The 24210-nt window shown below is 41.1% G+C and overlaps 3 protein-coding genes across 6 annotated transcripts in view; 2 read left to right on the forward strand and 1 right to left on the reverse strand.

Annotated features, from left to right (window-relative positions):
• Styx (serine/threonine/tyrosine interacting protein) overlaps positions 1–9751 on the forward strand; it is a 22569-nt gene extending 12818 nt beyond the window's left edge. Inside the window, exons 6-11 of the mRNA XM_005085793.4 lie at positions 640–676; positions 1393–1432; positions 1512–1562; positions 3039–3111; positions 5301–5394; positions 6409–9751. Coding sequence (XP_005085850.1) covers positions 640–676; positions 1393–1432; positions 1512–1562; positions 3039–3111; positions 5301–5394; positions 6409–6482 — 369 coding nt within the window. The 3' untranslated portion in view covers positions 6483–9751. The remainder of the gene's footprint in view (positions 1–639; positions 677–1392; positions 1433–1511; positions 1563–3038; positions 3112–5300; positions 5395–6408) is intronic.
• Gnpnat1 (glucosamine-phosphate N-acetyltransferase 1) lies at positions 9293–23542 on the reverse strand. Of its 4 annotated transcripts, XR_005873223.1 has the most exons (7): positions 23388–23542; positions 17956–18123; positions 16886–16948; positions 14950–15077; positions 14081–14142; positions 11276–11533; positions 9293–9388 (listed from the first exon to the last, which is right to left on the reverse strand). XR_005873223.1 is itself a non-coding variant. In XM_040735756.1 (6 exons), exons 2-6 carry the CDS (start codon positions 18107–18109, stop codon positions 11386–11388), a joined length of 555 nt encoding a protein of 184 aa, XP_040591690.1. In that variant the 5' UTR covers positions 18110–18123; positions 23388–23542; the 3' UTR covers positions 10533–11385. The 4 variants fall into 4 exon arrangements, 3 of the variants coding, with proteins under 3 accessions (XP_040591690.1, XP_040591691.1, XP_040591692.1); XM_040735756.1 differs by lacking the exon at positions 9293–9388 and having other exon boundaries at positions 10533–11533; XM_040735757.1 differs by lacking the exon at positions 9293–9388 and having other exon boundaries at positions 10533–11533; positions 23383–23524.
• Positions 21816–23766, forward strand: LOC121136099 (translation initiation factor IF-2-like). Its single transcript, XM_040735764.1, has 2 exons — positions 21816–21820; positions 23160–23766. The coding sequence occupies exons 1-2, from the start codon at positions 21816–21818 to the stop codon at positions 23764–23766; spliced, it is 612 nt and encodes a 203-aa protein (XP_040591698.1).
• The last annotated feature ends 444 nt before the right edge of the window (positions 23767–24210 follow it).

The following is a 24210-nucleotide window of genomic DNA, read 5'->3' on the forward strand; positions in this document are numbered from 1 at the left end:
TAAGGAAGACAGCAAACATGAGGGAAATTAGACTTTCAGAGAAGAACTGAGTTTAAACAGATGCCAGTCCCTAGATTTTGTATCACCAAGAGTTTTTTATTTATGTGTGTGTGTTGCCTGAATATATGTATGTGTACCATATGTGTGCAAAAGCCCTCAGAAGTCAGAAAGCATTGGACCCCCCCTAGAACTGGAGCTGTGGGTGCTGTGAGCCAGTATGGGTGCTGGGAATTGAGCCCTGGTCTTCTGAGTGGGCAGTGGGCAGCAAGTGCTCTCAACCAGATAGCCATGTCTGTAGCCCCTCACCGAGGTTTTGTTTTTTTAATTATATTACATTTTACGTATGTGCTTAAGCATGAACACCATTGTGTGTGCTGTGGTGTGCATAGGAAGATCGGAGGACAGCTTTTGGTAATCTCTTCTCTCTACCATGTGTCCTAAGCTAGAACTCAGGTCATCAGGCTTGGTGGTAGGTGCCTTTACCTGCTGAGCCATCTTGCCAGCCCAAGAGTTTTGATTTTTAAGGATTAGGTGTTGCTCTGTAACTCAGGCTGACCTTTTTTGTTTCACTTTATTTTATGTTTACCTTATTCTACTTGTTTTAATGTAACATTGTAACATATTGTCTCTTGCCCTCAGACTAAAGAGTTTATTGATGGAAGCTTACAAAATGGAGGTAAATACTTATTTATTTTATTTTCGCCTACATATATGTATGTGCTACATGCATGCCTGGTGTCTGCAGAGGCCAGAAGAGGTCACTGGAGTACAGTCAGTTGTAAGCTGCCATGTGGTTGCTGGGACTCAAACCTGGTCTTCTGCAAGAGCCACAATGCTCTTAATACAGAGCCATCTCTCCAAGCTAGAGTGTTTGTTTTATTTTTAGAAGATTATTTTCTTTCAGTTGATAGTTTTTCTAACTAACTGTAGGATAGGGAAATTTTGTTTTGGTTTTTGGTTTTTTGAGACAGGGTTTCTCTGTGTAGTTTTGGAGGCTGTCTTGGAACTTGCTCGGTAGATCAGACTGGCCTCGAACTCACAGAGATCCTCCTGCCTCTGCCTCCCGAGTGCTGGGATTAAAGGCATGCACCACCACCACCCAGTGGAAATTCTATTTTTTATATGATAGATAGTTATCAGTGGTTCCCAGCTGCTTACTTCATCTTGTTATGTTTTTTAAATTTTTTTTCAATGAACTACTTTCAATTTCTCTCAATCTGTTGTGTTCTCTACATAATTAAAATAAAGACTTGAAAATTAATTCTAAATGGCATGTACACGATATAAAAAATCTAAGGGAGACTCACTGCAACCTGATAATGTGGTTTTAGTATCTTTTATGTCTGAACTTTGGTGTTTTCAGATAAGTAACTGTTTTTTAAACTTTTTCAGGAAAAGTTCTTGTCCATGGGAATGCAGGCATCTCCAGAAGGTATGAAGGTAGACAATATTTGTTTAGTCTCTTGTGTTTAATTATGAGCTATATTTTCTAATTGTTTCTGTGTCTTCAGTGCTGCCTTCGTTATTGCATACATCATGGAGACATTCGGGATGAAGTACAGGTAAGTGAGCAACTCAAATCTAGTAGCACTTCACCATCACTTAAATGGACTTATAGAAATAGTTGGGAATTTAAGGCTTAATACTCCTTTTAATCAATAATCATAATTGATTAGGCAAAACTGGAAAACTACTTGCCAGTAGGGAATTAGTTAAAACTCTGGATACAAATTTTGGTGTTTACTTCATTTCAATCATTCCAATTGATGTATATACTAGGTGTGGTAGAATATGTCTGTAAGCAAAATACTCAGAAGACAATTGTAAATTTAAGCCAAAGCCTGGGCTGCACATTCAAGGCTACAAATTGACACTGTGTGTAAGGAAAGGAACTTAAGTTACACTCTTTTGTTAAGAACTGAATGAAAAATTAATTAGAAATTGTCTGTAACACCTGTTTATTAATCAACATGGTCTTTCATACCATCTTTTGCAATCGTAATACATACATTTTTAAAAAGAGTAAGACTTAGGACCTTTATAACAAAACTCAAGCTTACTTAGTCTTATGAAAGATAGAAATCCTGTACGTATTAACAACTCTATTTATTTACCTCTTGGGGCTAGAGAAATGGCTAAGGACCTGGGCTCAGTGCTCACACTACGTGATGGCTTACAACTGTCCATTAATAGTGTCTGGCCTCCTGCAGGCGCGCACACACACACACTCACACACACTCCCACACTCCCACGCACACACTCACACACCCACACACTCTCTCACACACTCACACACACTCACTCACACTCACACACGCGCGCTCACACGCACACACACTCACACACACACACACTCACTCACACACACTCACACACACACTCACACACACTCCACCAGACTCTAATATAGTTCCAACTCAGGGTCACGCACTGAATGGGTTATGACAAGACTTTTTTTGTGTAGATTAAATACATCTCTCACCCTCAGAATAGTCCTCCAAAACCAGCATTTTAACATCTGTTTTGCCAGAGAAAAAGTTGAGCAAGTTCCCTGTGATAGGTGCAGCCTGGAACTGTGAATTTAATTGGCCTAGCTTCCATCTACTACAGCATGCCACCTCTTTATACTGTCAAACTGTGTGACTATGACTTCCTACTTGGGTAAAACTTTTCTTTTTAAGATTTATTTATTATGTATACAGTGATGTATCCCTGCATGCCAGAAGAGAGCACCAGATCTTATTACAGATGGTTGTGAGCCACCATGTGGTTGCTGGGAACTGAACTCAGGTTCTCTGGAAGAGCAGCCAGTGTTCTTAACCTCTGAGCCATCTCTCCAGCCCCCTATTTGGGTAAAACGTTTAGGGTGCTTTTTAATGTTGTGGGTTTTTTCCTACTGTATTAGTGATTGAAACCAGGACCTTGCATGACTAAGGTCCTACAGAGTTCTATCCCCAGCCTTAGGGGAAATTTCAAATAAAAATTTAATGAGAAAAAATAAGTAGTTCCCTTATTCATTTTTCTTTCTCTGTTTTCAGAGATGCATTTGCTTATGTCCAAGAAAGGAGATTTTGTATTAATCCTAATGCTGGATTCGTTCACCAACTCCAGGTAATGAACTGTATATTCACTGTCTTTAAGGATTAACATGGTTTGTTTATGCATCTTAGGTGTAGAATTTACTTAGTAAATACTTGATATTACTGTAATCTGACTAAACTGATGACTATTCCAGTTTGCTTCTTTAATTAAATGGTTTTTAGTTTTTAGAGATAGGTTCTCTCTAATATGTATTCCTGACTGTCCTCAAACTCACACATCTGCCTTCTGAGTACTGGAATTAAAAGCAAATACCACTTCACCCAGCCCTTAAAAGTATGTTTTTTTAGATTTATGTATTTATTATATATATAAACAGTGTTCTGCTTGCATGCCAGAACTCACTTTGTAGACCAGGCTGGCTTCGAACTCGCAGAGATCCGCCTGCCTATATATATATATATATATTTAATACTACATGTGTGTATGGTATAAAATAATCATATAGAGAAATTAAACATTTAAATAATTTGTTAGCAAGATATCTAATATCAACATATTTTTTGAAATACACAGTCATTGGTCACAGAATGTTTACATGCATAATGGGCCACATATATGATGGTGGTCCCATAAGGCTGCAGTAAAGTTGAATGTATCATATTAAATAAAACCCCTGGAGTCACTATACCATTTCAGTACAATGTGTTACTCTTGGTGTTTTTCTGTTTGTTTGTTGTTTGGTTTGTTATCTATGTTGCAAGTATGTGCCTGGTGCCCTAGAATAAATACCTTGGTACTGGGTTGCAGGTAGCTGTGAGCCACAGCATTGGTGCTAAGAACAGGTCCTCTGAAAGGACAGGCAGTGCTCCTAATTTCTGAGCATCTCTCAGCCCCACAAGTCATTACTTTGGGGATTGTGGTGATGCTGGCTGGTAGAAACCTTCCTGCCATAGCCGACACTCAGGTGGAGGAGTGCTTTCTTGGGAGGTCATTCTGGCTAATGTCTTCATTGCAGACTGTAGGGAAAATTGAGGGCAGCTGCCAGAAGCAAGTAGGCCAGTTTAAAGGATAGAGAAATGAAGAGAGAAAGTTGGGAGCTGGTGAGATGCTTCGTGAGTAAAGGCGCTTGTCACCTGACAATACAAGCATAAGGACATGGTTCTGATCCCTGGGAGCCCTGTAAATAAAAGAGAACCAGCTCCACACGTCAGCATTCTTCCCTCCACGTGGGTGCAGTGGCAAGCATGCCCCTATGTGCACACACGTACAGACAAGAATGATAAACGAAAACAGACTGCTTTAAACCAAAGTGGTAGCAGAGTGAAAAGAAATCAGTACAGGGTTTATTTGAAAGCACTGCTAGCTGGCAGAACGTGATACTTGATGGATGTAAGTTCTGTGGGGGTGGGGATAAAGCTGAATCTGCCTTTTGATTGAACAACTCCAAGATAGTCCTCATTGTTACAGAGGAAGGAGGAAGGAAGATCAAGGCCAGTCTTGACTAAACGGCACAGTGGAAGCCACCTTGGATTCGTTGAGATTGTGCCTCCAAAACAAACTAACTAACTAACAACCGTTTCCAAAGTACTCTTGCAGGGATGAGTAAGTAAAGGCGCAAAGGAGGTGGCTAGCGAGAGACGCAGGTGTCCTGGTTTCAGAGACGGCAGGTAAAGACTGCAGAAGGAAAGAGTGGTTCCTGTTTCAAAGGGACGGGAAGATGAGCATAACTGCAGTTTGTTCAGGAAAACCGCGAAAAGAGGATGTGGCTTTGACTCTTAGAACTACTTAATAAGATTACATGTGTAAGTTTTAGGTCCCTCTGTCCTTTGGACTATTTTAACCTAGAATTAGACCATTATAGCTAATGCTCCAGTGAGAGAAGATGCATTCTCCCTGGCAGTGAGCTATTGGCAATACTTAATTTCTGATTATCAGTAACTGACGAGTTACCAGACAGGAACTGTGAATCTTCAGTCCTTTCGCCAGAATATGGCACCAGCCCTTTGGCTGTAAACTAAGAATACAAATGTTCACATTAGTCATTGTTTTAGGTATTTAAGAATATAAATGTGGCCGGGCGGTGGTGGCGCACGCCTTTAATCCCAGCACTCGGGAGGCAGAGGCAGGCGGATCTCTGTGAGTTCGAGGCCAGGCTGGACCGACAGCCTCCGAAACAATACAGAGAAACCTTGTCTGTAAAACCAAAAAAAGAACATAAATGTGTATGTGAACTAATTAAACTTTTTTTTTAATTTCAGGAATATGAAGCCATCTACTTAGCAAAATTAACAATACAGATGATGTCACCACTCCAGATAGAAAGGTCCTTATCTGTTCATTCTAGTACCACAGGTAAGGGTGTTTTCTTGTGGAAAATTGACAAGAAAGGAAATGGTGGGGGAGTAGAAAAGAAGCATCTGTTACACATTACATGTGCCACTAAGCAATCCAAGTTGTTTAGAAACTTTGAATAAACTAGTTTAAACAGGGCTTGAGAGATGGCTCAGCAGCTCTTCTAGAGGTTCTGAGTTCAATTCCCAGCAACTACTTGGTGGCTCACAGAGCACAATCGACTTCCAGTTTGACTGTTCTTCAGGTTCCCCTCCATAAGACCCGTTTCTGAATGTAACTACAGGCATGTAGAGATAATTCTGACTGTTTGTGTGGGATGTTTTTGTAGTGTTGACTCTCTAGTGTAGGGAATAAATCTGATCTCTTAATCTGCTATATACTTTCTTTGCTCCTAACCCATAGGTCTGGATAATAAAGCTATTGCTTTAGCAGAAAAATATTTTTCAGCTGCTCTTCATTATAACAGGATCTGTGTGAACAGAAAAACTATCTAAAAAATCATACAAACACACTCACTACTAGATGTGCTGTCCTATGACATGTTTATGTTGCCTAAAAAGCATAAAGTTGGTAGAAACTAGATCTCTTGAACTAGAACTCTTGAAGTTCTACTTTCCATGTTATTTAAAACTAATGTTTTGTGCAATACCTAGGATATTAAGTTACCAAAGTAACTTTACTTCATGATGCAACATAAAGAATTTACTGTAAGCCAGGCGTTGGTGGCCCATTCCTTTAATATCAGCACTAGGGAGGCAGAGGCAGGCAGATCTCTGTGGGTTAGAGGCCAGTCTGGTCTACAGATCGAGTTCCAGGACAGCCTCCAAAGCCACAGAGAAACCCTGTCTCGAAAAACAAAAACAAAAACTACTATAAAGTGTTTTGCTGTGAATTCAAGCATGAAGTTTTCATGACACTTGTATAATATCAGTTAGTGGAAGACAGCTTTTTGCTGCCTGTAGTGTTTCAACGTGAATTTATGTAAGCTTTCACTGTTTGAATCAATGACCTTAGGTAGTTTGAAGAGAGCACATGAAGAGGAGGAGGATTTTGGAAGCATGCAAGTGGCAACTGCACAGAACGGCTGAGCTCCGAGGACTGTTAGCGGTGTGAGTCTCTGTTTGGAAAGGAGAGAGTCCTAGTGATATAGTGTACAGTGGAAACACAGTTTCTTTTCAATTATATGTTGCTTCCAGACATGCTTCTCTGCAACTTGTTGAGCAACACTTTTAAGATTGTTGTACTTCTACAGTAGATGGCGCTGATGGCTAATGGGTTTACTTAAAAAAACAACAACAACAACAACAAAACTACTTTATGGTTTTATCGTAAACCAAGAATTTTGGACTTGCAAAGAGGTATTATTGCAATAATGCACTTTTCATACTTGAAGTTTATTTGTATGATATAAAGTTATACTTTAAGCAAAATGCAAGTTAGGGGGATTTGTTTATAAATTTTGGATAATTTATAACAAATTTCCTAATGTTTCTTAAAAATTCATTTTGTGTCATATATATTACACTTAAAGTAATTTTACAGTTCAGCTTTCTGATGGAGCCTCTTACCAGAAACATTAACAAAATGTAGAACTCTTCCACATTTTTAATACAATTCAGTAACTTAACCATTTTATTTTTTTTAACTTTTTAGTCCCTTAGTTTTAAATCATGACTTTAGCCAACTTTCAGACTTTACTAATTTAATCCAATTATTACTTCCTTTCCAGCTGCCTTCCCTATTCAAAACAAGAAAAAAAGTTGTAATGATCAAAGAGGTCTCACTTTCTTTGAACCAGATATTCAAAAATAAGGATAGTGTTATATTTCCACCTGTCTTCTCTTTTTTGTGTTTGTTTTAGTCAAATATTGACTGGATCTTTTCAGAATTGCCTGGCCCTTTTTATCTTTGTCCAGAATGGTTCAAAGCAGAATCTTTAAGAAACCAAACCAATGTAGCACTGTTTCTTCAATATGAAACCCCCAAAAGAAAAGTGCCTTGTATCAACCAACAATTAAATCCTCATGACCTCTAAATTAGTACATAGAGCAGTGAAAAGTTATTAACATTTTCTGTAATTTTGTTTTTAAACCATAAATTAAACTGAATCTGTGAAGCTTGAAGAATGTAAATTATTTGGAATAATATGAGACATTGACTTCTTCATTTCATGTTGTCTTGCTTCTGTGAGGTTGTTCAGCTGATGGCTTTGCTTTGAAGATTCATTGGATAAAGCAATTTGTGGGTGGCTTCGGGGTATTATAAATTACTGTTTTAACTTCTTAAATTAGTTCAGATTTATCCCATAATTTGCATTAGCAAAGTCACTTATTGGCTCTTTGGTTTTCCATATTTTTATCTGTATGTATAAAAGTTGTTCTACAAAAAAAAGTACTTTGCTATTTTAAGTGTGATGTGCAGAAGAGAGGAGTGTTTTTAACTTTTTGTATTTGATGACTTTAGGGTAGCACAAACACAGCTCCTTTATAGTTCACATTTCTCAGTCCTCTCTGAGGTGCTTTCCTGTTGGGAATGGTATCTGTACATTTGCAGGGTACCATGAGGCACTGAGTGAGGTAGCCTGTTATACTCAGTTACTTGCTTTGAACGCCACCTTATGGCATAACAATACAGAGAAGGCTTGGTCCTGCACAATGGCAGCCCAAATAGAAACCAGAATTACTGTTAACTAGAGTTAATTCCTCGTTGGATTTCGCATCCCATCTCCTAAAACCAGCATTGTGACCCACCATTCTCTGTCACTGGTGTGCTGGGATAGTAAATATTACATTGGGTGTTCAGAAATTCCTGTACATACATCAGTATATACATCATCACTGGACAGGTCGACAAAGCTCTCTATTGGAGTCAACTCATAATCTACGACTCATTGAGCAGAAATTGTGCTTAAAGTAATCTCCATAAGAAATGGTTTTTCAAGATGAGACATTTGAAGTAATTTTTTTTTAAGTTTCATAAAAATACATACTCTTTAGGAGTCTGGCCAAAAAATATAAAGTAGGTTGATAGTTATTTGTAGCTGGTAATTTTCCATTTTTCTAACCAGTCGTTTTTTATGTTCTCACGTGAAGTGCCTATCCAGCATGATATACTGGAGACAGTCTCAAAAGCTAGGGACTGCCATCATGTTGAGCACAGTTGATGTGAACAGATAAGGTTTGTTCTTTCATAAGAAACCTGCAAGGTTTTTTTTTCCACTGTATTTACTAAGTAGCTGTCTTAGGTCCCATTCCCAGTGATGTTTTGTAGCAGTCAACTATGATAAGCTTAACCAATCATGTCTTACTCTCTAAAGAAATGACATTAAGTATATAATCCGGGTTCAGAATTAAAAGTTTTTATCAAAACATAGGGAACTCCATTACTTCACATTTTGAAAGTTTTGAGACTGAAAATTTTGGAGTGGGGGGGTATTCTCTTAGTTTAACTGGTTCATGTTAATTTCTTGTCTATTAAGTGTTGACTTGTACCAACTGTGATAGGAATGTTCAAGTGTGATAACTTTGCTACCAACTTTTCAACCACTTGTAGAGCAGAATATTCATTTGCAGGGTGTGGGGTTGTGCTTAATCTGAGTCTAGAAGTAATGTCAGAAAATGCTAAGCATGTCCTTTGTAAGAAAACATAAGGTTCCTAATTGTTTAATTACTATGGTAATTCAGATTAATTAGAAGTATTTAAGTGCAATCTTGAATTATGAAGTTGAGATGTATATATTAGGATCTCAACTTGATGTAAAGTAAATGAGCAGTTACCTGATGGATTTTTTTTAATAACTGATTTAATTTATAATCCCAAGCATAGCTTCACTTCAGTATTTACATTATATGTATCCATTCAACAACACTCCAGTAAGGAAATGATAGGAAATAGCTGAGACTTTCTCAAGAATTTTATTTATTTTTTTAATTAGGAAAATAAGTTTCTAGAGTCTTGAGTGCTGGATATTCTTTGTCTTTTCCATTCATGGCAGCTAAAAAAAAAAAAAAAAAAGAAAATCACTCAAAATATTCAGGTTTACATGTTAAGCTCTCACAGGGAGCCGCCATACCTCACAGTTCCAAGTGTTTTCTCAATCAGTAACATGATACTGACATGTAATTGCAATTTACTATGCAGCAAAAAATGATTCAAGAAAAATAACATACGGTGTCTGTTTACCTGTGTATAGACAATTGCTTACGTTACTCTGCTTTTAACATTTGTACTCAGACAAAATGCTTCTGTATGTATAGGAATGTCACAGATGCAAGATGCTGCTAACTGGGGCACGAAGTATTAAAATTATTTTGTGAAGACTGGTGGTTGTATTAAAACTGGTGTGCCGTTACCTCAACAAATGATTGAGACGCTCATTCATACTCCTTATGCCTCAAAATATTTCTTTGCCTTCTGGATAAAAGTAATCCAGCTTTACTCCCACAGAATAGGAAGGCTGAAGAAGCATTTAGTATACAACTGTTTCTTTAAAGAGGAATTTAAAAGAAGATCTGGTGGCTGATGCCTTTATTCCCAGCACTCTGGAGGCAGAGGCAGGTGGATTTCTGTGAGTTCGAGGCCAGCCTGGTCTACAGAGCGAGTTCCAGGATAGGCTTCAAAGCCACAGAGAAACTCTGTCTCGAAAACAACAACAACAACAAAAAACTCCATGACATCATTGAAATACTTATAGTAGATGGTTTTACGCCAGAGTAAGAAATAGAATAAAGTACTCAATTTTCCCTTTTGGGGAGGCTTTTTTAGCATGGTTAAAACTTAATGAAGCCCTATCAAGCTTACAGAATTCTGAAGACAAAACTGTTATTTCACTAGTGACAGGTCACTTAGTTCACTGGTCAGAGATAAAGTCTGTCACTACGCAGTAAAAACTTCTATTTTGGAAAGTCAACCTAATGATTAGAGGGTAATCTAAGCCAACTGCAATGACCCCCAAAATACATAGAACTAGACTGCTCTGAGCCATGTGGTGGGGATGCCTGTAACACCAGCTCTTGGAATGTGCATGGGAGTTCAGGATAGATCTTCTACTACATTGTGAGTTCCTGTTAGCCTGAGTTACAGATCCCTGTGTCTCAACAAACAAGAAAAACACAAGACAAGATTATAACATGAGAGACTAGTTATATAAACAAGTTTAATGTAATAACATGGAATGCAAAAGATTAGAACCATTGTTAACAAAGTAATTCTACTTTACAAAATCATTAAAATAAATAAAACAGGACAATGATCAGAGTAATTGTACCATTATGTACCATTATAATCACACCGAATAGAAAAGCTACTGTTTTAAGGATGTAACAAAGGCAGTACCACACGTCATTTTGTGACTCAGATGCCCATGATAAACCAAGGTAAAAGTACCTCCGCTGAGAGCTACTCATCACTGAGAAAAAGAACCCTGGGTCTCTAGGTCTGCCCTTGGCTAATTCTAACATCATTTGACAGATGGGACAGGTGGTCAGTCTGCACAGATCTCCACAAACACTTGGTAAATATTAGCTACATTGCCGTCACATTGTCTTCTTTAAGACTGTCCACTTTGTGTACAGTAATGTGAGAAATGGTGTACCCTTAAGTCTGTTTAGATGTGAGACAAAAATAATTTTATGTGATAAGAAACAGCCTTATTCAATATGTATACATATATTTAAAACCGAGCAGCACAGAGCACACATAACTCTTTACTACCCATACTTTTGACCCAAGAAATGAAGACAAATTTTAGAAAAATACAATGCAAGAAAAGATTCACGTTGAAAATATATTCCTTTGGTTAAAAGTCATCCCCTTTATGCTCGTTTGTGCTCTTAACTCAGAGTAGGTCCCAGCAGCCACAGGCTGCTCTCGTGTCACTCACGCTGGCATGCTACAGTGGCTTTCCAGTCTGGTAGGTATGCAGCCAGTGAGGCTGCAGCGACAAAAATGAACAGTGAAGCCCTGCAGCATTGTCTGTCTCGGTGGTGGCCTTTACTTTAGGAACCTCCGACACATGTAATTCTCTTCAGACACCGTATAGCCAAACTTTTGGTAGAAGCCAACGTTTTGTGGTAGACATTCAAGGGTGATCTTGTAACAGTTCAGCTTCTTGCTTAGCAAAGTGAGAGTTGACAATAACCTAGAATTTTGAGAAGAGAAGTATGGGAGACAGTATAACGAGAATGGGCCTTGATGACACAGATTAGTGTTATACACAAATAAAACCAGTATTTAGTCAGTAGTCCTTTATTCATCAAGTTGGTAAGCACTTCAGTTACTGAAGCATTTTTATTTTGTTTCAAACAGTCCCCAGCCTATTAATAACTGAGTTGGCCTACACCTCTTTATTATGGGAGGAGGGCACAAGTGTGTCCAGGAATGGAGGTCAGAAGACAGTTTTGTGTAGTTTTCCTTTAGATGGGTTCTGGGAATCAAGTCACCATCTCACTCATCTTACCAGCTCTACACCTTTTTTTAAATTATAAGAATTTATGGATGAGAGACTGGAGGAATGATTTTCCAGAGCACTGGGGTTCAATTCCCAGCACTCACAGCCACTAACTGTATCTCCACTTCAGGTGAACTGTGCCCTCTCTTGGCTTCCTGGCCTCCACAGGCACCAGACATGCAAGTGGTACGCAGACCTAACACCTACGTGCATAAAATTAAAAAAGAATTCCTCTCGGGGCTAGAGAGCTGGCTTAGCATTAACTTAAGAACACTGGCTGCTTTAGAGCCCGACCCCTGATTTGATCCCAGTACACACAAGGAGGCTCACAACCATCTGTAACTCCTGTCTCAGCACCTGACGCTGCCTTCTGAGGGCACCGGAAACACAACTGGTGCACAGATAAAAATAATTAATAAAAATAATTCATGCGTGAGCCTAGGTATAGTAAGTGACACACACTTGTATTCCCATTATTTGAGAGGCTGAAGCAAGGCCAACTGAACTACACAGCATGTTTGAGACAAGCATAGGTTCAGAGTAAGACTTAGTTTTAAAAATACCAAGGGCTGAGAAAGCAGTGGAGTGCTTGCCAAGCAAGTGTGTGAAGCTCTAGGTTCAATCCCCAGCACTGAGTTTGGGAAACCCAAACTCAGCCCCAAACTGTCTTTAACACTAAAGATTATGGAATCGTGAAAACATGGCCTGGATTATTTTTATGAAAGGCTTCTAGCTGGCTGTGGTGACACACCTGTACCAGAGTACCCAAGAGGTAGAAGTAGGGTCTGGTACTGAAGGTCCCGTCTTCCACTAGAGCAATCCACTATAGCAACATGAGACTTAAGTCAAAAGACAACCCCCAAAATATCCTTGTCCCACGGGCTGGGGATGTAGCTCAGTCAGGTTTGCCTAACACACAGAAAGCCCTGAATTCCCATCTTAGCACTGAAAGGTGAAGTACCTTTGTTCTAAGTCCAACCACACACTTGCCACGCTCATGGATAATAGCTGTATTCCTGAGACAGTCTCATATTGCTGTGGCTGACCTGGAACTGGCCTTGTAAACCAGGTTAGCTCGCAGAGATACGCTTGCCTCTGCCTCTTGTGAGCTGCAACTAAAGGCATGCCACCATGCCAAGCTTTTCTTTAAAGCTATTTAAATGAAAATATGGATCAGATAACAAGATGAGTCTGAATAATACGGGGATGTATCATTCAGAAACTATCTTACAAAGCTCAAGGAGTCAAAATCCTGAGATATGTGATCTAAGCTGGGCGGTGGTGGCGGCCAGGTAGATCACTGAGTTCAGACCAGCCTGGTCTACAGAGTGGGTTCCAGGACAGCCAGGGCTACACACAGATTAGTCCTGTTCCAAAAAACAAAAACAAAAGTGACTTAGCTGTTAGGAGACTAAAAACAAAACAAAAGGTGCCGAGTGGTTTCCCCTGTTGTGTGTACATCTAAACAGATCTTGTCGTGACCTGATGTGGTCTTCCTGACTCAGGTTCCTGCGCGCCAGTTTTATAGTAGACGCCACCATCACGTCCAGCGGCACATTTGAATAAACAATCTCTTGTCATGGGGCGGGAGGAACTTCCTATCCTAAAGATTTTAGGCATGACTAGTTAAATGGATTAGAATAGTAAAAACTGATATAGTTCATATAATTAAGTATTCCAAATACCTAGGATACTGATACAAACTTGATGTTTATTGAGCAGACTCATTAAAACTCAGATTATATTTAATGCAAGTTCTGCTTATAACTTGGCAATAAACCTATACAGATTTAAATCTGACAGAAATGTTGGGCACTCATTGTAACTTGCTCAAGTCTGAAATGCTAGTATTAAAAGCTAAAGAAGTTACTTTTCATAAGCCACGTCTATTCTCCATTACTCCAGAATCTGAGTTTGAGATCAACCTGGTCTACAAAGCAAGTTAGCCAGGGCTACAGAGAGACCCGTCTCAGAAAACAAAGTGGTGTGGGGGCTGCTAGTGACATAGCTCAGTGGTAGTACACAGCTCAATCACTTGTTAACCTCGGCAAATGGAATGGGTTTTCAGTTCTCAAACTCCGGGTGAACTAACAACACTTTAATTTTTCATTAAATTCCGTTTAAGAGATAGAGGGAGAATGAGCTCAGAGTAAACAAAGGTCAGAAATAATCAGGAAACCCTTATGCAATGAGCTTGGCAGAAGGCCACACTGGGCAGCCGTCCGTGTGCTTACTTACAGTTTGCCGAGCTGCTTCCCTCTGCAGTCGTCACTGACAACCACGTCTTCTACTCTCCCTCTCTGCAAACAAGCACAGTGGGCAGGATGAGCCTCTGGCCTGCTTTCCACTAAGCCAGCCAGTAACAATTACAATTACAGTCTTCGTCGTGGAGGAAACAAAGCCAACTGTGCCTCCATTTTTTAGCTATACCAGAACCCCGTCTCTGTTTAAAGCACCACTGTCAATCACCACAATATAATCTTGTAAACATAGTATATCCAACTTGTTACTTAATAACAATTTACCAGTTTCAAGTGCAGAAACCAAAACCCGTAACCTACAGAGTGCCATTTATTTATTTATGTATGTATGGTTGGGGGGACAGGGTTTCTAAGTGTAGCCTGGCTGTCCTGGAACTCACTCTGTAGACCAGGTTGGCCTTCAGCTCAGAGATCCACCTGCCTGCCTCTGACTCCCATGTGCTGCTGGGACTAAAGGTGTGCCTTACCACGCCCGGCCAGAGTACATTTCCAAATGCTCCTTTTTTCCTACATTCAGTGTGTGTATGTGTGTGTGGGGGGGTGTGAATGGCTTGGGTCTCTGTAAGGTCAGATTACAACTTATAGAAGTTTTCTCCTTCCACCATGCAGGTCCCAGAGATGGAACTTGGGTGGTTAGGCTAGGTGGTGAGCACCTTTACCCCCTGAGGCATCTCTATCTGATTTTCATTGGACTGTAACCTAGAAACTTGAGAAAAGTGCCTTCTGCTGAGGAATTCCAGCAATGGAAAATCATGGGGAAATTGCTTTTGCTAATGAAGCTTCCAAAGTGGTTTCCTTAGAGATCGTCTGTACACTTTCCTCATAGGCATTGGTGTGAGCACATACCTTAGCACATGAGTGGATGAATTTATGTTCTATTATCAGAGTTGCCGTAGCAACAATTTCTCCTAGGGTCACATCTTCCACAACCGTGACATAGTAATCCCCAGACTTCTTCATACGCTCAAAAGATCCTGTGGAAATGTCGAAAAAGTGTTAGGTAGCAGACATTCTATTTTATTAATTCAAGTAAAGCACCAGGTTTGTCTGACTTCATTTGAATATTAAAGCTATTTTGCTACGGGGCTTTAGTTTCCAGTTTTCTAAAAAAAATTTATTCATTTATTACATATACAGTGTTTTGCCTGCATGTATGTCTGCACACTAGAAGAGGACACCAGATCTCATTATAGATGGTCGTGAGCCACCTTGTGGTTGCTGGGAATTGAACTCAGGACCTCTGGAAGAGCAGCCAGTGCTCTTAACCTCTGAACCATCTCTCCAGCCCCCATTTTTTTTCTTTTTAAGACAAAGCAAGTAAAGTAGATTGAGCACAAGCTTTTAAGTTGTTTGCTTGCTTGTTTACTTGTTTATTGAGACAGGGTGTCACTATGTTGCTCAGGCTATCTTAAAACTCACTATGTAGACCAGACTGGTCTTGAACTCAAAGAGATCAGACTGCCTCTGCCTCCAGACTCTGGGATTAAAAGTGTGCATGCCACTCACCTGGGTTTAAACTTCTACAACTACTATGTTATTGAAAATATCAAGGAGTTGAAATACTAACAATCAGCACTGAGTGGTTCACACTTTTTAAAGTCATCTGTTGTTATAGCATGGAGATATAGCCCGGAGGGAGAGCTTGCCTCTGCCCAGAAACACACATACAATACACATACAATCTGTCAGCAAAGTAAGACTCAGGGATCTTTTAGATGAACAACACTGCATTACAGATAAATTGTACATGTTGCCATTTTTGTGACAAATTAATTAAAATGTCAATATCCACCAATTTAATTTATACTCATTTTAAAACTAACACTCAAAGAACAATACTGCAAGTTTTTACAAGAGCCTATTATATCTGCAATCCATAGTCTTGGTTTCAAAATATTTTGACAAAACAGTTTTCCGTTTGTTTTTCCAATGTTTCATGATTACATATTTGTTCTTTTAGAAACAGGATCTTTGTTTGCTTTGAAAGCATGTTACAAAGATGACACAGATACATCGCTACTTAAGCAGTTTTTCCAAAGTTACACAACAAATAAGATCAAAGCTACCTTCCCGACAATAAATGTTTAGCACTTTATATTGCTGGAAAAGCTACAATTTTCACCTAATTTGGATGTATGCAAACCCAGGAGTTTACAGTTTTCATCTAGTCTGGTATGTATGCAAACCCAGGAGTTTAAGAGCCAAGTTCTGGAGCTCGCAGATACTGTTTATTTTCAAAGTCTCACTCTATACAGGTGTGAAGTAGGAAAAAAAATCCAATGAAGGAGAATAAACAAGTGTAGAGAGCGACCCTCACTCAGCGGGGTTGGAGTTACCTACTGAAGGAAGTGCAGGTGAAAATGGGCAGGCTGTGGACACTGGGTAAAGAAAGGTGCTGCAGCTCTCCCTGCCAATGATTAACTGTGATCCTGGGAACGGCTAGTCCTCTCTGGGAACCTATTTCCTCGTGTCTCAGAGCAGGAGGGGATTGTTAGACTAAGACCTGCCAACCTCCCAATCCAATATAAAAGTACCAACACAACAAAAATTTAAACCTAATTAAGAACAAAAGGAAAATAGGAATATAAACTCTTAAGTTCTTTAATTTGGTAATGAAATTTCTGCACTTAGCCATACAAAAGGACACAGCTCCTTTTACTGTCCTCCAGTAATTCTCAAGTTATTGTGCAAACATCTGGATTTTATAACTTGCAGCTCTTTGAACGAATAGGTACTGAACAGTTCTAACTGGTTATTCAAACAAGGTATCCTGTGTACTTACTCATGAACTGCTCAGGGCCGACGGCTCCAGTCTCTGTCAGCTGACCCAGTACCTTAAAAAACCCTAGTTTTAAAACATTTCAAGTCAGGAGAAAAGCAAAAGAGAGATTAAAATAGAAAAAGAAGCAAAATGTTCACTGAATAGGTTAAAGGAAATTACTTTTTCAAAATCCCATAATCATGTTTCCATTATAATCTTTAATCAGAGCCGGGCGTTGGTGGCGCACGCCTTTAATCCCAGCACTCGGGAGGCAGAGGCAGGCGGATCTCTGTGAGTTCGAGGCCAGCCTGGTCTACAAGAGCTAGTTCCAGGACAGCCTCCAAAGCCACAGAGAAACCCTGTCTCGAAAAACCAAAAAAAAAAAAAATAATAATAATAATAATCTTTAAACAATGTTTTGAAGCTAAAGTGTAACTAATATAACACTGTTGAGACAACTTTATAAATTTCTAATTTTACTAACATTAATGCAGCTGGAGCATAGTGGTGCACGCCTTTAATCCCAGCACTCCGGAGGCAGACGCAGGCAGATCTCTTGTGAGTTTGAGGCCAGCCTGGTCTACAAAGCTACACAGAGAAACCCTGTCTCGAAAAATCAAAAAACAAACAAGAACCAATGCTAAAGGTACATTTAGAACTCTTGAGTCTTAATTTTTCTACATGTAGTAATTCTGACCAAAATTACTTCAAATACCTAAGAAGAAAATAGTCTAGTAAAATGCTGATTTTTCACTACCAAAGTTTCAGAAATTATTTTGGATAATTTAGATATTAAAGAATTACATTGGCCTAGATAAAAACCCGTTTAATTTCAAGGGATGTTATTTCTGCCTACCTGCTTCCTGGAGAAAAACCCTTCTATGTGCTTATACATTATAACTGTTTTGTTTTTGAGACGCCCTTTTGGAAGGAATACTATTGTACTGCATTTTAAATATATCACAGTAATATCTGGCCTCCATTATATACATACACCTTTGCAACTATTTTAAAACAAAATCAAGTGTTGTTCTAAGTTACCATCATGCTTAGGAAGAAAGAAAGCATCGATTTCAGGGGCTTTCACAAACCTTTATTCAAGTCGGCAGTACAGAGAGGCCTCAAAACCAGGCCTTCTCCAGGGTTCGTTGGAGAAATAGCTGGAGAAAATGTGGCTGTATTCTGACTCCAGTCCACTTCTGTGAGCAGACTTGGGTCAAACATAGGCGTTTCATCGGGTTTCATCTTTCCAGTAAAGTCTAAAACAAAATTTCAAATGTTAAGAGGGTCTATTGGTAAAGAAAAAGTATACTTAATGAGGAAGTTAATTTCATCATATAAATGGATTCTGTAGCATTATGTGAGCCATTTTTCTTAGCTACCTAGAATCTACAGCTGTAAACATGTAGGAAAAACAGTTTTACTATCAGATGGAAAATGGGTTGAAATTAAGGGTGAAAATAATGGGTGAAATCAAGAAGTTGAACACAAACAAAAACTCCATTTTCCAGAAGGTCATTGAAGACATTTTATCCTGTAGGCTGCTGCCACTAGGGCAGTGGCTCTCACATGTGGGTCGTGACCCCTGTGGGGTGTCAAATGACCCTTCATGGGGCCACATACTGGATATTCTGCATTCCAGAGGTTTTCATTATGATTCACAGCAGAAGCACCATTACAGATACAAAGCAGCAACACAGCAATGTTACAGCTGGGGGTCACCACAGCATGAGGAACTGTGTGGAAGTGAGAACCACTGCACGAGCGAACGCTGACATCTTGTGGACTCCATGTTCATACAATTACAATCCTGCATTCTACTGGTAGGCTCAGAAATCATTTGGTATCCCTGTCACTAAAGACTCACTTGAGCATATGAATGTGACTTGTTTTAGTATATGAACCTTGAACAAGTGAGGAATTGTTCAAATTACTTTATTAGTCTCTGGAGTCACAGTAGCCATGACATATCCATATCTGCATTTTGTTTTCATGACAAGTTTTCTAAAAGCCTGTTAGTTGTTTCTAAACAGCTTAAGAATAGCCAGTGGGTTTTGTTTGTTTGTTTTATGCTGTGCAGCAGATATAGTGGCACATGCTTGTAATCACAGAACTTCAGGCACTGAATGAAGAAATGTTTTAGGCCAGTCTGGGTACATTCTGGAATACTATTTCAAAATGCACATATGACCACTGTGATATGAAAACCTGTCTCAAAAAAAGTTTATGAAGTCATAATAAACTAATAGTTTCAGTTTTCCCGTAAATTTCTTTAACTAGATGGTCCTAGTCTGTGGATGATCATAAAAATATGTAATATTAATTTGGTGAGTACTTTTTATTTGTTAATTCTTTAGCAAAGGAATAAAAGATGTATCCTGATTTATCCCCAGGATAAAATAAACAGATCAGGAAGTAGACAGAAAACTTGGGCCAACAGGAATAACAAGGCGACAGACGGATTCACAGGTGCCAACGCGGAGGCTGCCCAGTTTAAGGCTTGCTTTAAGTGGGCTCTGCATTTGATTCTTACCACAAGTTACTTCACTGATTCTGCTAGGCAGAAGGGTGTCGTGTCTCTATTAGCCTAGTGTAGCTAGGAAGAACAGTGCTTGGAATCTCTATTTTGGAAATGAGAATTCAAAGCATATAAAAGTATTCTGGATAGAAATGAACTCACAGTCTAGTTACCAAAAAATGACTATCGTTTTAATAAGCCGTTTGTTCACCTGAGCTCTCTTCAAATAGTAAGACCCTGGTGGTACCCAGGGAAGGGGAAGACTTTGGGAAAGAGAAGGCAAGATGTGACTGACACCAGATCCCCAAAGGATTATCAAGAACTCAATAGGTTATCAATAATTGATTTCCAAAAGAAATGCCTTAAAGGCTCCCAGACAAAGCTACACAATCATTAAACTGCACAGCTGAAGCTCAGCCTCATCACGAAGTAAAACTTGCAGCTCCCAGGTAACTGAACACATGGAGATTCTTAGGGGCGGGCCTGCCCAGGGAAGGCATGCAAGCTGGGTCCCTTCCCACACGACCCCCACTCTGACCTCCTTTATCCCTTGCCAAGCTCGTTCACCAGCCAAGCTGAAAAGGCCATTTTAGATAACCCAACCTCCTGGCAAAGGTCAGCTCAAGGGTTGAGCAGAAACAGGCAACTTGTGATTGGCAGGGTAATCTCTAACCACACCACGCTGGTCAGCCACCCATGTCCAAAGTCAGTGGGTAAGAAAGCCTTTTATAAGGGAGCTGCATAAATGATGACAGAAGAAAGAACTAAACAACACACTCATCGCCTTCTAGGAAGTGGGATTCATCATGTAGCTTAGGTTGCCCTCCCACTCTGTTGTATGTGTGCATATGTGTAAGCATGTTTGCGTGTGTGTGTGTGTGTGTGTGTGTGTGTGTGTGTGTGTGTGTGTTGGGTACATGTGCACATGTATGCCTGTGAGTGTGGAGGTCCAAGATTGACATCAGGTGTACTCCTCCATCCCTGTTCACTTTATATACTAAACCAGTTCTCTCCCCAAACCCTGAACTCACTCTTTAGGTTGGTGTGAATAGCCAGCTTACTTCAAAGCATTTCTGTCTCCCGATGCTGCCATTACAAGCCCACCACTTTACATGGGTTCTGGTAATCAAAGAACTCTGGTCCCCAGTCTTGCACTGCAAACGATTTCCCTCTCAGTCACCTCCCCAGCCTAATTCCAACTCCTGATTTTTTCCACATTCCCCATGCTGAGACCATAGGAGTGTCCCACCATACCAGATTTCTTAAGCAACTTTACATTAGTTTCTAGCACCTGTAGGGAAAAAGGTCCAGCCAAAGAAACACACCCTGAGGAGAGCCAAAGAAACACACTTTGTTTGGCTCTGCAACTAGAACCAAAGAAATGTACCCTGACCCTGAAACCAGTGCCAAAGAAACACACTTTGCCCCTGGAATCAGAGCCAGTGAAAGAAATGCACCCTGGCCCTAAAACTAGAGCCAAAAGGCTAAAAAGGACCAGACAAACACACTTTGGCCCTAAAACCAGAGCCAAATCTGACCCTAATCCTGTGCAGAAAACTAACCAATCCTTGAGCAGATTAAAATCTGTCCAATCCCCACCCTGGAAGCTCTATATAAACCCTGTGTCTGTTCAGCTTGTGACTGTTTCTGCTACCCAGCTGTTCTCTGCCACTGAGGTAGAGGGTACTCACCCTCCTGGATTCTTCCCTCCCAATAAACCCCTTGGAAGAGCTTTGGGTGAAGACCTTTTGCGGCAGAGCAGAGTGAGCAGCAAACACTTTTGCCAGGGAAACCTTCCCCTGGCAGAGTGGAGTTGTTACACTCAGCTCTCCACTCTCCCCGGAGCAGAGCTCAACTGTAGCAACTTCACCCAAGAAACCTCCTGCCAAGCAAATCTGCTACACTGGGCAAACATTCACAGCTGGAAGACCCTGTCCTGCTGGAGCAGAACCCATATACTGAGGTAGGGCTGTAAGCTGCTAAGCTTACTACAACCTGTGGTATTCCTTGGCTCCCAAATTCCAGGATACCTTTCCATCTGAGCTTTGTAACACTCAGTATTCTGTGACTCCCGAGTGCCAGAATACCTGTCCCATCCGATCTGTCCGAAATGCCTACAGCACCCATTACTAAATCAATGAAGACAGCCTTTGGTCCAGTTAAACACAAAAGGGCTGATTAATAGTCAAACTCCTTTTAAAACAGGATTTATAAAACCTCAGAGGAAAAAACCTATCTTCCTAGTCATAAAGATATGATTTATGATGCTGACAGAGGTCATGTCTCATTACAATCTAATAAAATTCAGGTGAGGTGGCAAACACTTGTGATCAGTGCCAGGGAGGCTGGGGCATGAACACTTGGGAGATCAAGGCCAACAGGGCTCCCACAGTAACACCTGTCTCAAAAACAGCACACATAAAACTTACGGAAATGGAGTAAACATGAAAATCCTTTTTAAAGTTGGTTTTAAGATATCCCCAACCCACCCTACATCCAGAGGGGCCAATTTAAGACTAGCTCTGACTACATAAAACCTTCCTTCTTAGCCGGGCGGTGACAGCAAATGCCTTTATATCCCAGCACTCGGGAAGCAGAGGCAGGTGGATCTCTGAGTTTAAGGCCAGCCTGGTCTACAGAGAGAGTGCCAAGATAATAGGCTCCAAAGCTACACAGAGAAATCCTGTCTCAAAAAAAACAAAAACAAAAACAAAACAAACAAAAAAAACTTCGTTCTTAGCCGGGCGTTGGTGGCGCACGCCTTTAATCCCAGCACTCGGGAGGTAGAGGCAGGAGGATCTCTGTGAGTTCGAGACCAGCCTGGTCTACAAGAGATAGTTCCAGGACAGGCTCCAAAGCCACAGAGAAACCCTGTCTCGAAAAACCAAAAACAAAAACAAAAAAACTTCGTTCTTAAAGATCCACCACCAGCTAACTAAAGTGAACTCTAACTCAAAGCACCCCCCCCCCAACCTGTTGTGCTTAACTGAAAATTAGCATTCATTTACAAGGCCTGAGTACTGCCTTGGCCCTAATCCGGTAAATTTCTGGTCAATGAATAATGAATAACGTAAGGCCTCATCTAGCAATCATACCTCAGAAAGTCGACACATTGCCACGAGTGACAACACAAAAGTCATACACCAAACTTCATTTATAATTGTACTGAGGGGTTTTTTTTCTCCCAATTGATTATTTTTTAGAGACAATTTCAAGTTTGGCTTCCCAGTCTCTGAATGAGATTGGATACAAATGAGAGCAGCTGATTCCAGGAAAACAAAAGGGAGCACCAAGTAGTGAGCATTGAAAACCAAGATTTCTAAACATATACAGCCATATCAAAATTTCTGTGGTAGGTGACAGGTTGGCAGATAGCTCTCAAGTATCTTCTATGCGTGAAGTGTTTCCTGTAAGTGTATTTGATCTACACCATCTTTTTTTTTTTTAATCTCCAATCCATTTGGATAGTTGGAGCACGAAGTTCCCAAGTATCAGCCTGTGATGAGGGTCCTCTCCTTTCCCCATTGAGCTCTACAGACGACAATCTTTGCATCATGGTATCTGTTTCTACCATACGAGGCCTATCTTAAAATATCTCAATTTCCTGAGACCCATTCTCGGATTAAGGGTTAATTGTCCAAACAAAAAACGAATCCCCATTTATTTTTACACGAACAGAATTTTATGTTTGCCTCACGTACACATTAGTTCCTACACACAATAGAAATCACAGTGTTTTTAGGGGTTCAAGTCCCGGGTCCCCCACCCGGGCTTCAGACAGTCGGAGCGTGTCTTCAGCCGCTCTCACCGCTGGACAACGGCGGCAGACGTGGCGAGGACTGCCCCCCCCCGGTCCCATGCCACGGGCACTCGGTCCCCGGGCCCTGCCCGACCGCACCGCGGGTCACCACGCTTAGCCGCCGGGCTCCTCGGTCTGCAGCCTCGGGGCAGTCAGTCCCAAGCCCGCCCTTCCTCCCGTGCCAGCCCCGGGTCGCCTCACCGCACCGGAGCGATCCACGCTCCCCTCCAGGCGCGTCAGTCTCCCGGCCGCTCACGGAGCCGCATCCGGATCCGGCTGCAGAGCCAGCCCCACCCCCTGCTGCACCCCCGCGCGGCAGCCGGAACGGCCGGGCCCAACGTGGCGGGCCCAACGCCCCCGCCCTGCCCCGCCCTCACGCACCGGCTGCGCACGCGGAGGCCGAGCCACGCACACCGCTCCGGGGCTCGCGGGGCGGGGCTCCGGGGCTCGCGGGGCGGGGCTCCGGGGTCTCCTAGGCGACTCTGGCGCGTGGTGCCCGGACCCGGGCGAGGCTTGCGTCATCAGTTTACCTTCCAGGTGTGCCCCTTGCTGGTTGCGCCACTGTCACTCTCACTCCTTATCTAAAAATAAGTTCCTAGGAGTATAAGCAGCGCATTGCGATGACCACAGCGGTTCCTTTGACTTTTCGGAGCCCTAAGACTCCGGCCTCATTATTCCGCCCCGTCCTCTCCCCTCGCGTGCATTAATCAGGACTTAGGTGGCTCCCTGGGGTTCACAGCCCCTGATTCCCGAATGTCTGAGACATGACTCTTCTAGAAACTTGAGTTGGGGGCCACTCACCCAACCACACCTGGACTTTTTTTTTATTTCTTCCTCATATCTTTTACTTTCTTTCGTTCTTTCTTTCTCTTTCTTTCTTTCTCCCTTCCTTCCTTTCTTCTTTCCTTTCTTTTCTTTTTTTCTTTCTTTTTTTTTTTTTGAGATAGGGTCTCTCTACATATCCGTGGCGGTTCTGGAACTATGTAGACCACGCTGGCTTCGGTCGCCTCGGCCTTTCAAATACTGGCA

The sequence above is a fragment of the Mesocricetus auratus genome, unplaced genomic scaffold, assembly GCF_017639785.1.
Source record: "Mesocricetus auratus isolate SY011 unplaced genomic scaffold, BCM_Maur_2.0 Super-Scaffold_100048, whole genome shotgun sequence".
Lineage (NCBI taxonomy): Eukaryota > Metazoa > Chordata > Mammalia > Rodentia > Cricetidae > Mesocricetus > Mesocricetus auratus.

Coding starts and splice junctions, on each gene's coding strand:
- Gnpnat1 (XM_040735756.1), bottom strand. CDS start 18,109: ATGAAACCCGATGAAACGCCTATGTTTGACCCAAGTCTGCTCACAGAA. Junction 16,949..17,955: donor TACTGCCGACTTGAATAAAG/GTTTGTGAAAGC, acceptor TTTTAAAACTAG/GGTTTTTTAAGGTACTGGGT. Junction 15,078..16,885: donor CGGCCCTGAGCAGTTCATGA/GTAAGTACACAG, acceptor ACATTTCCACAG/GATCTTTTGAGCGTATGAAG.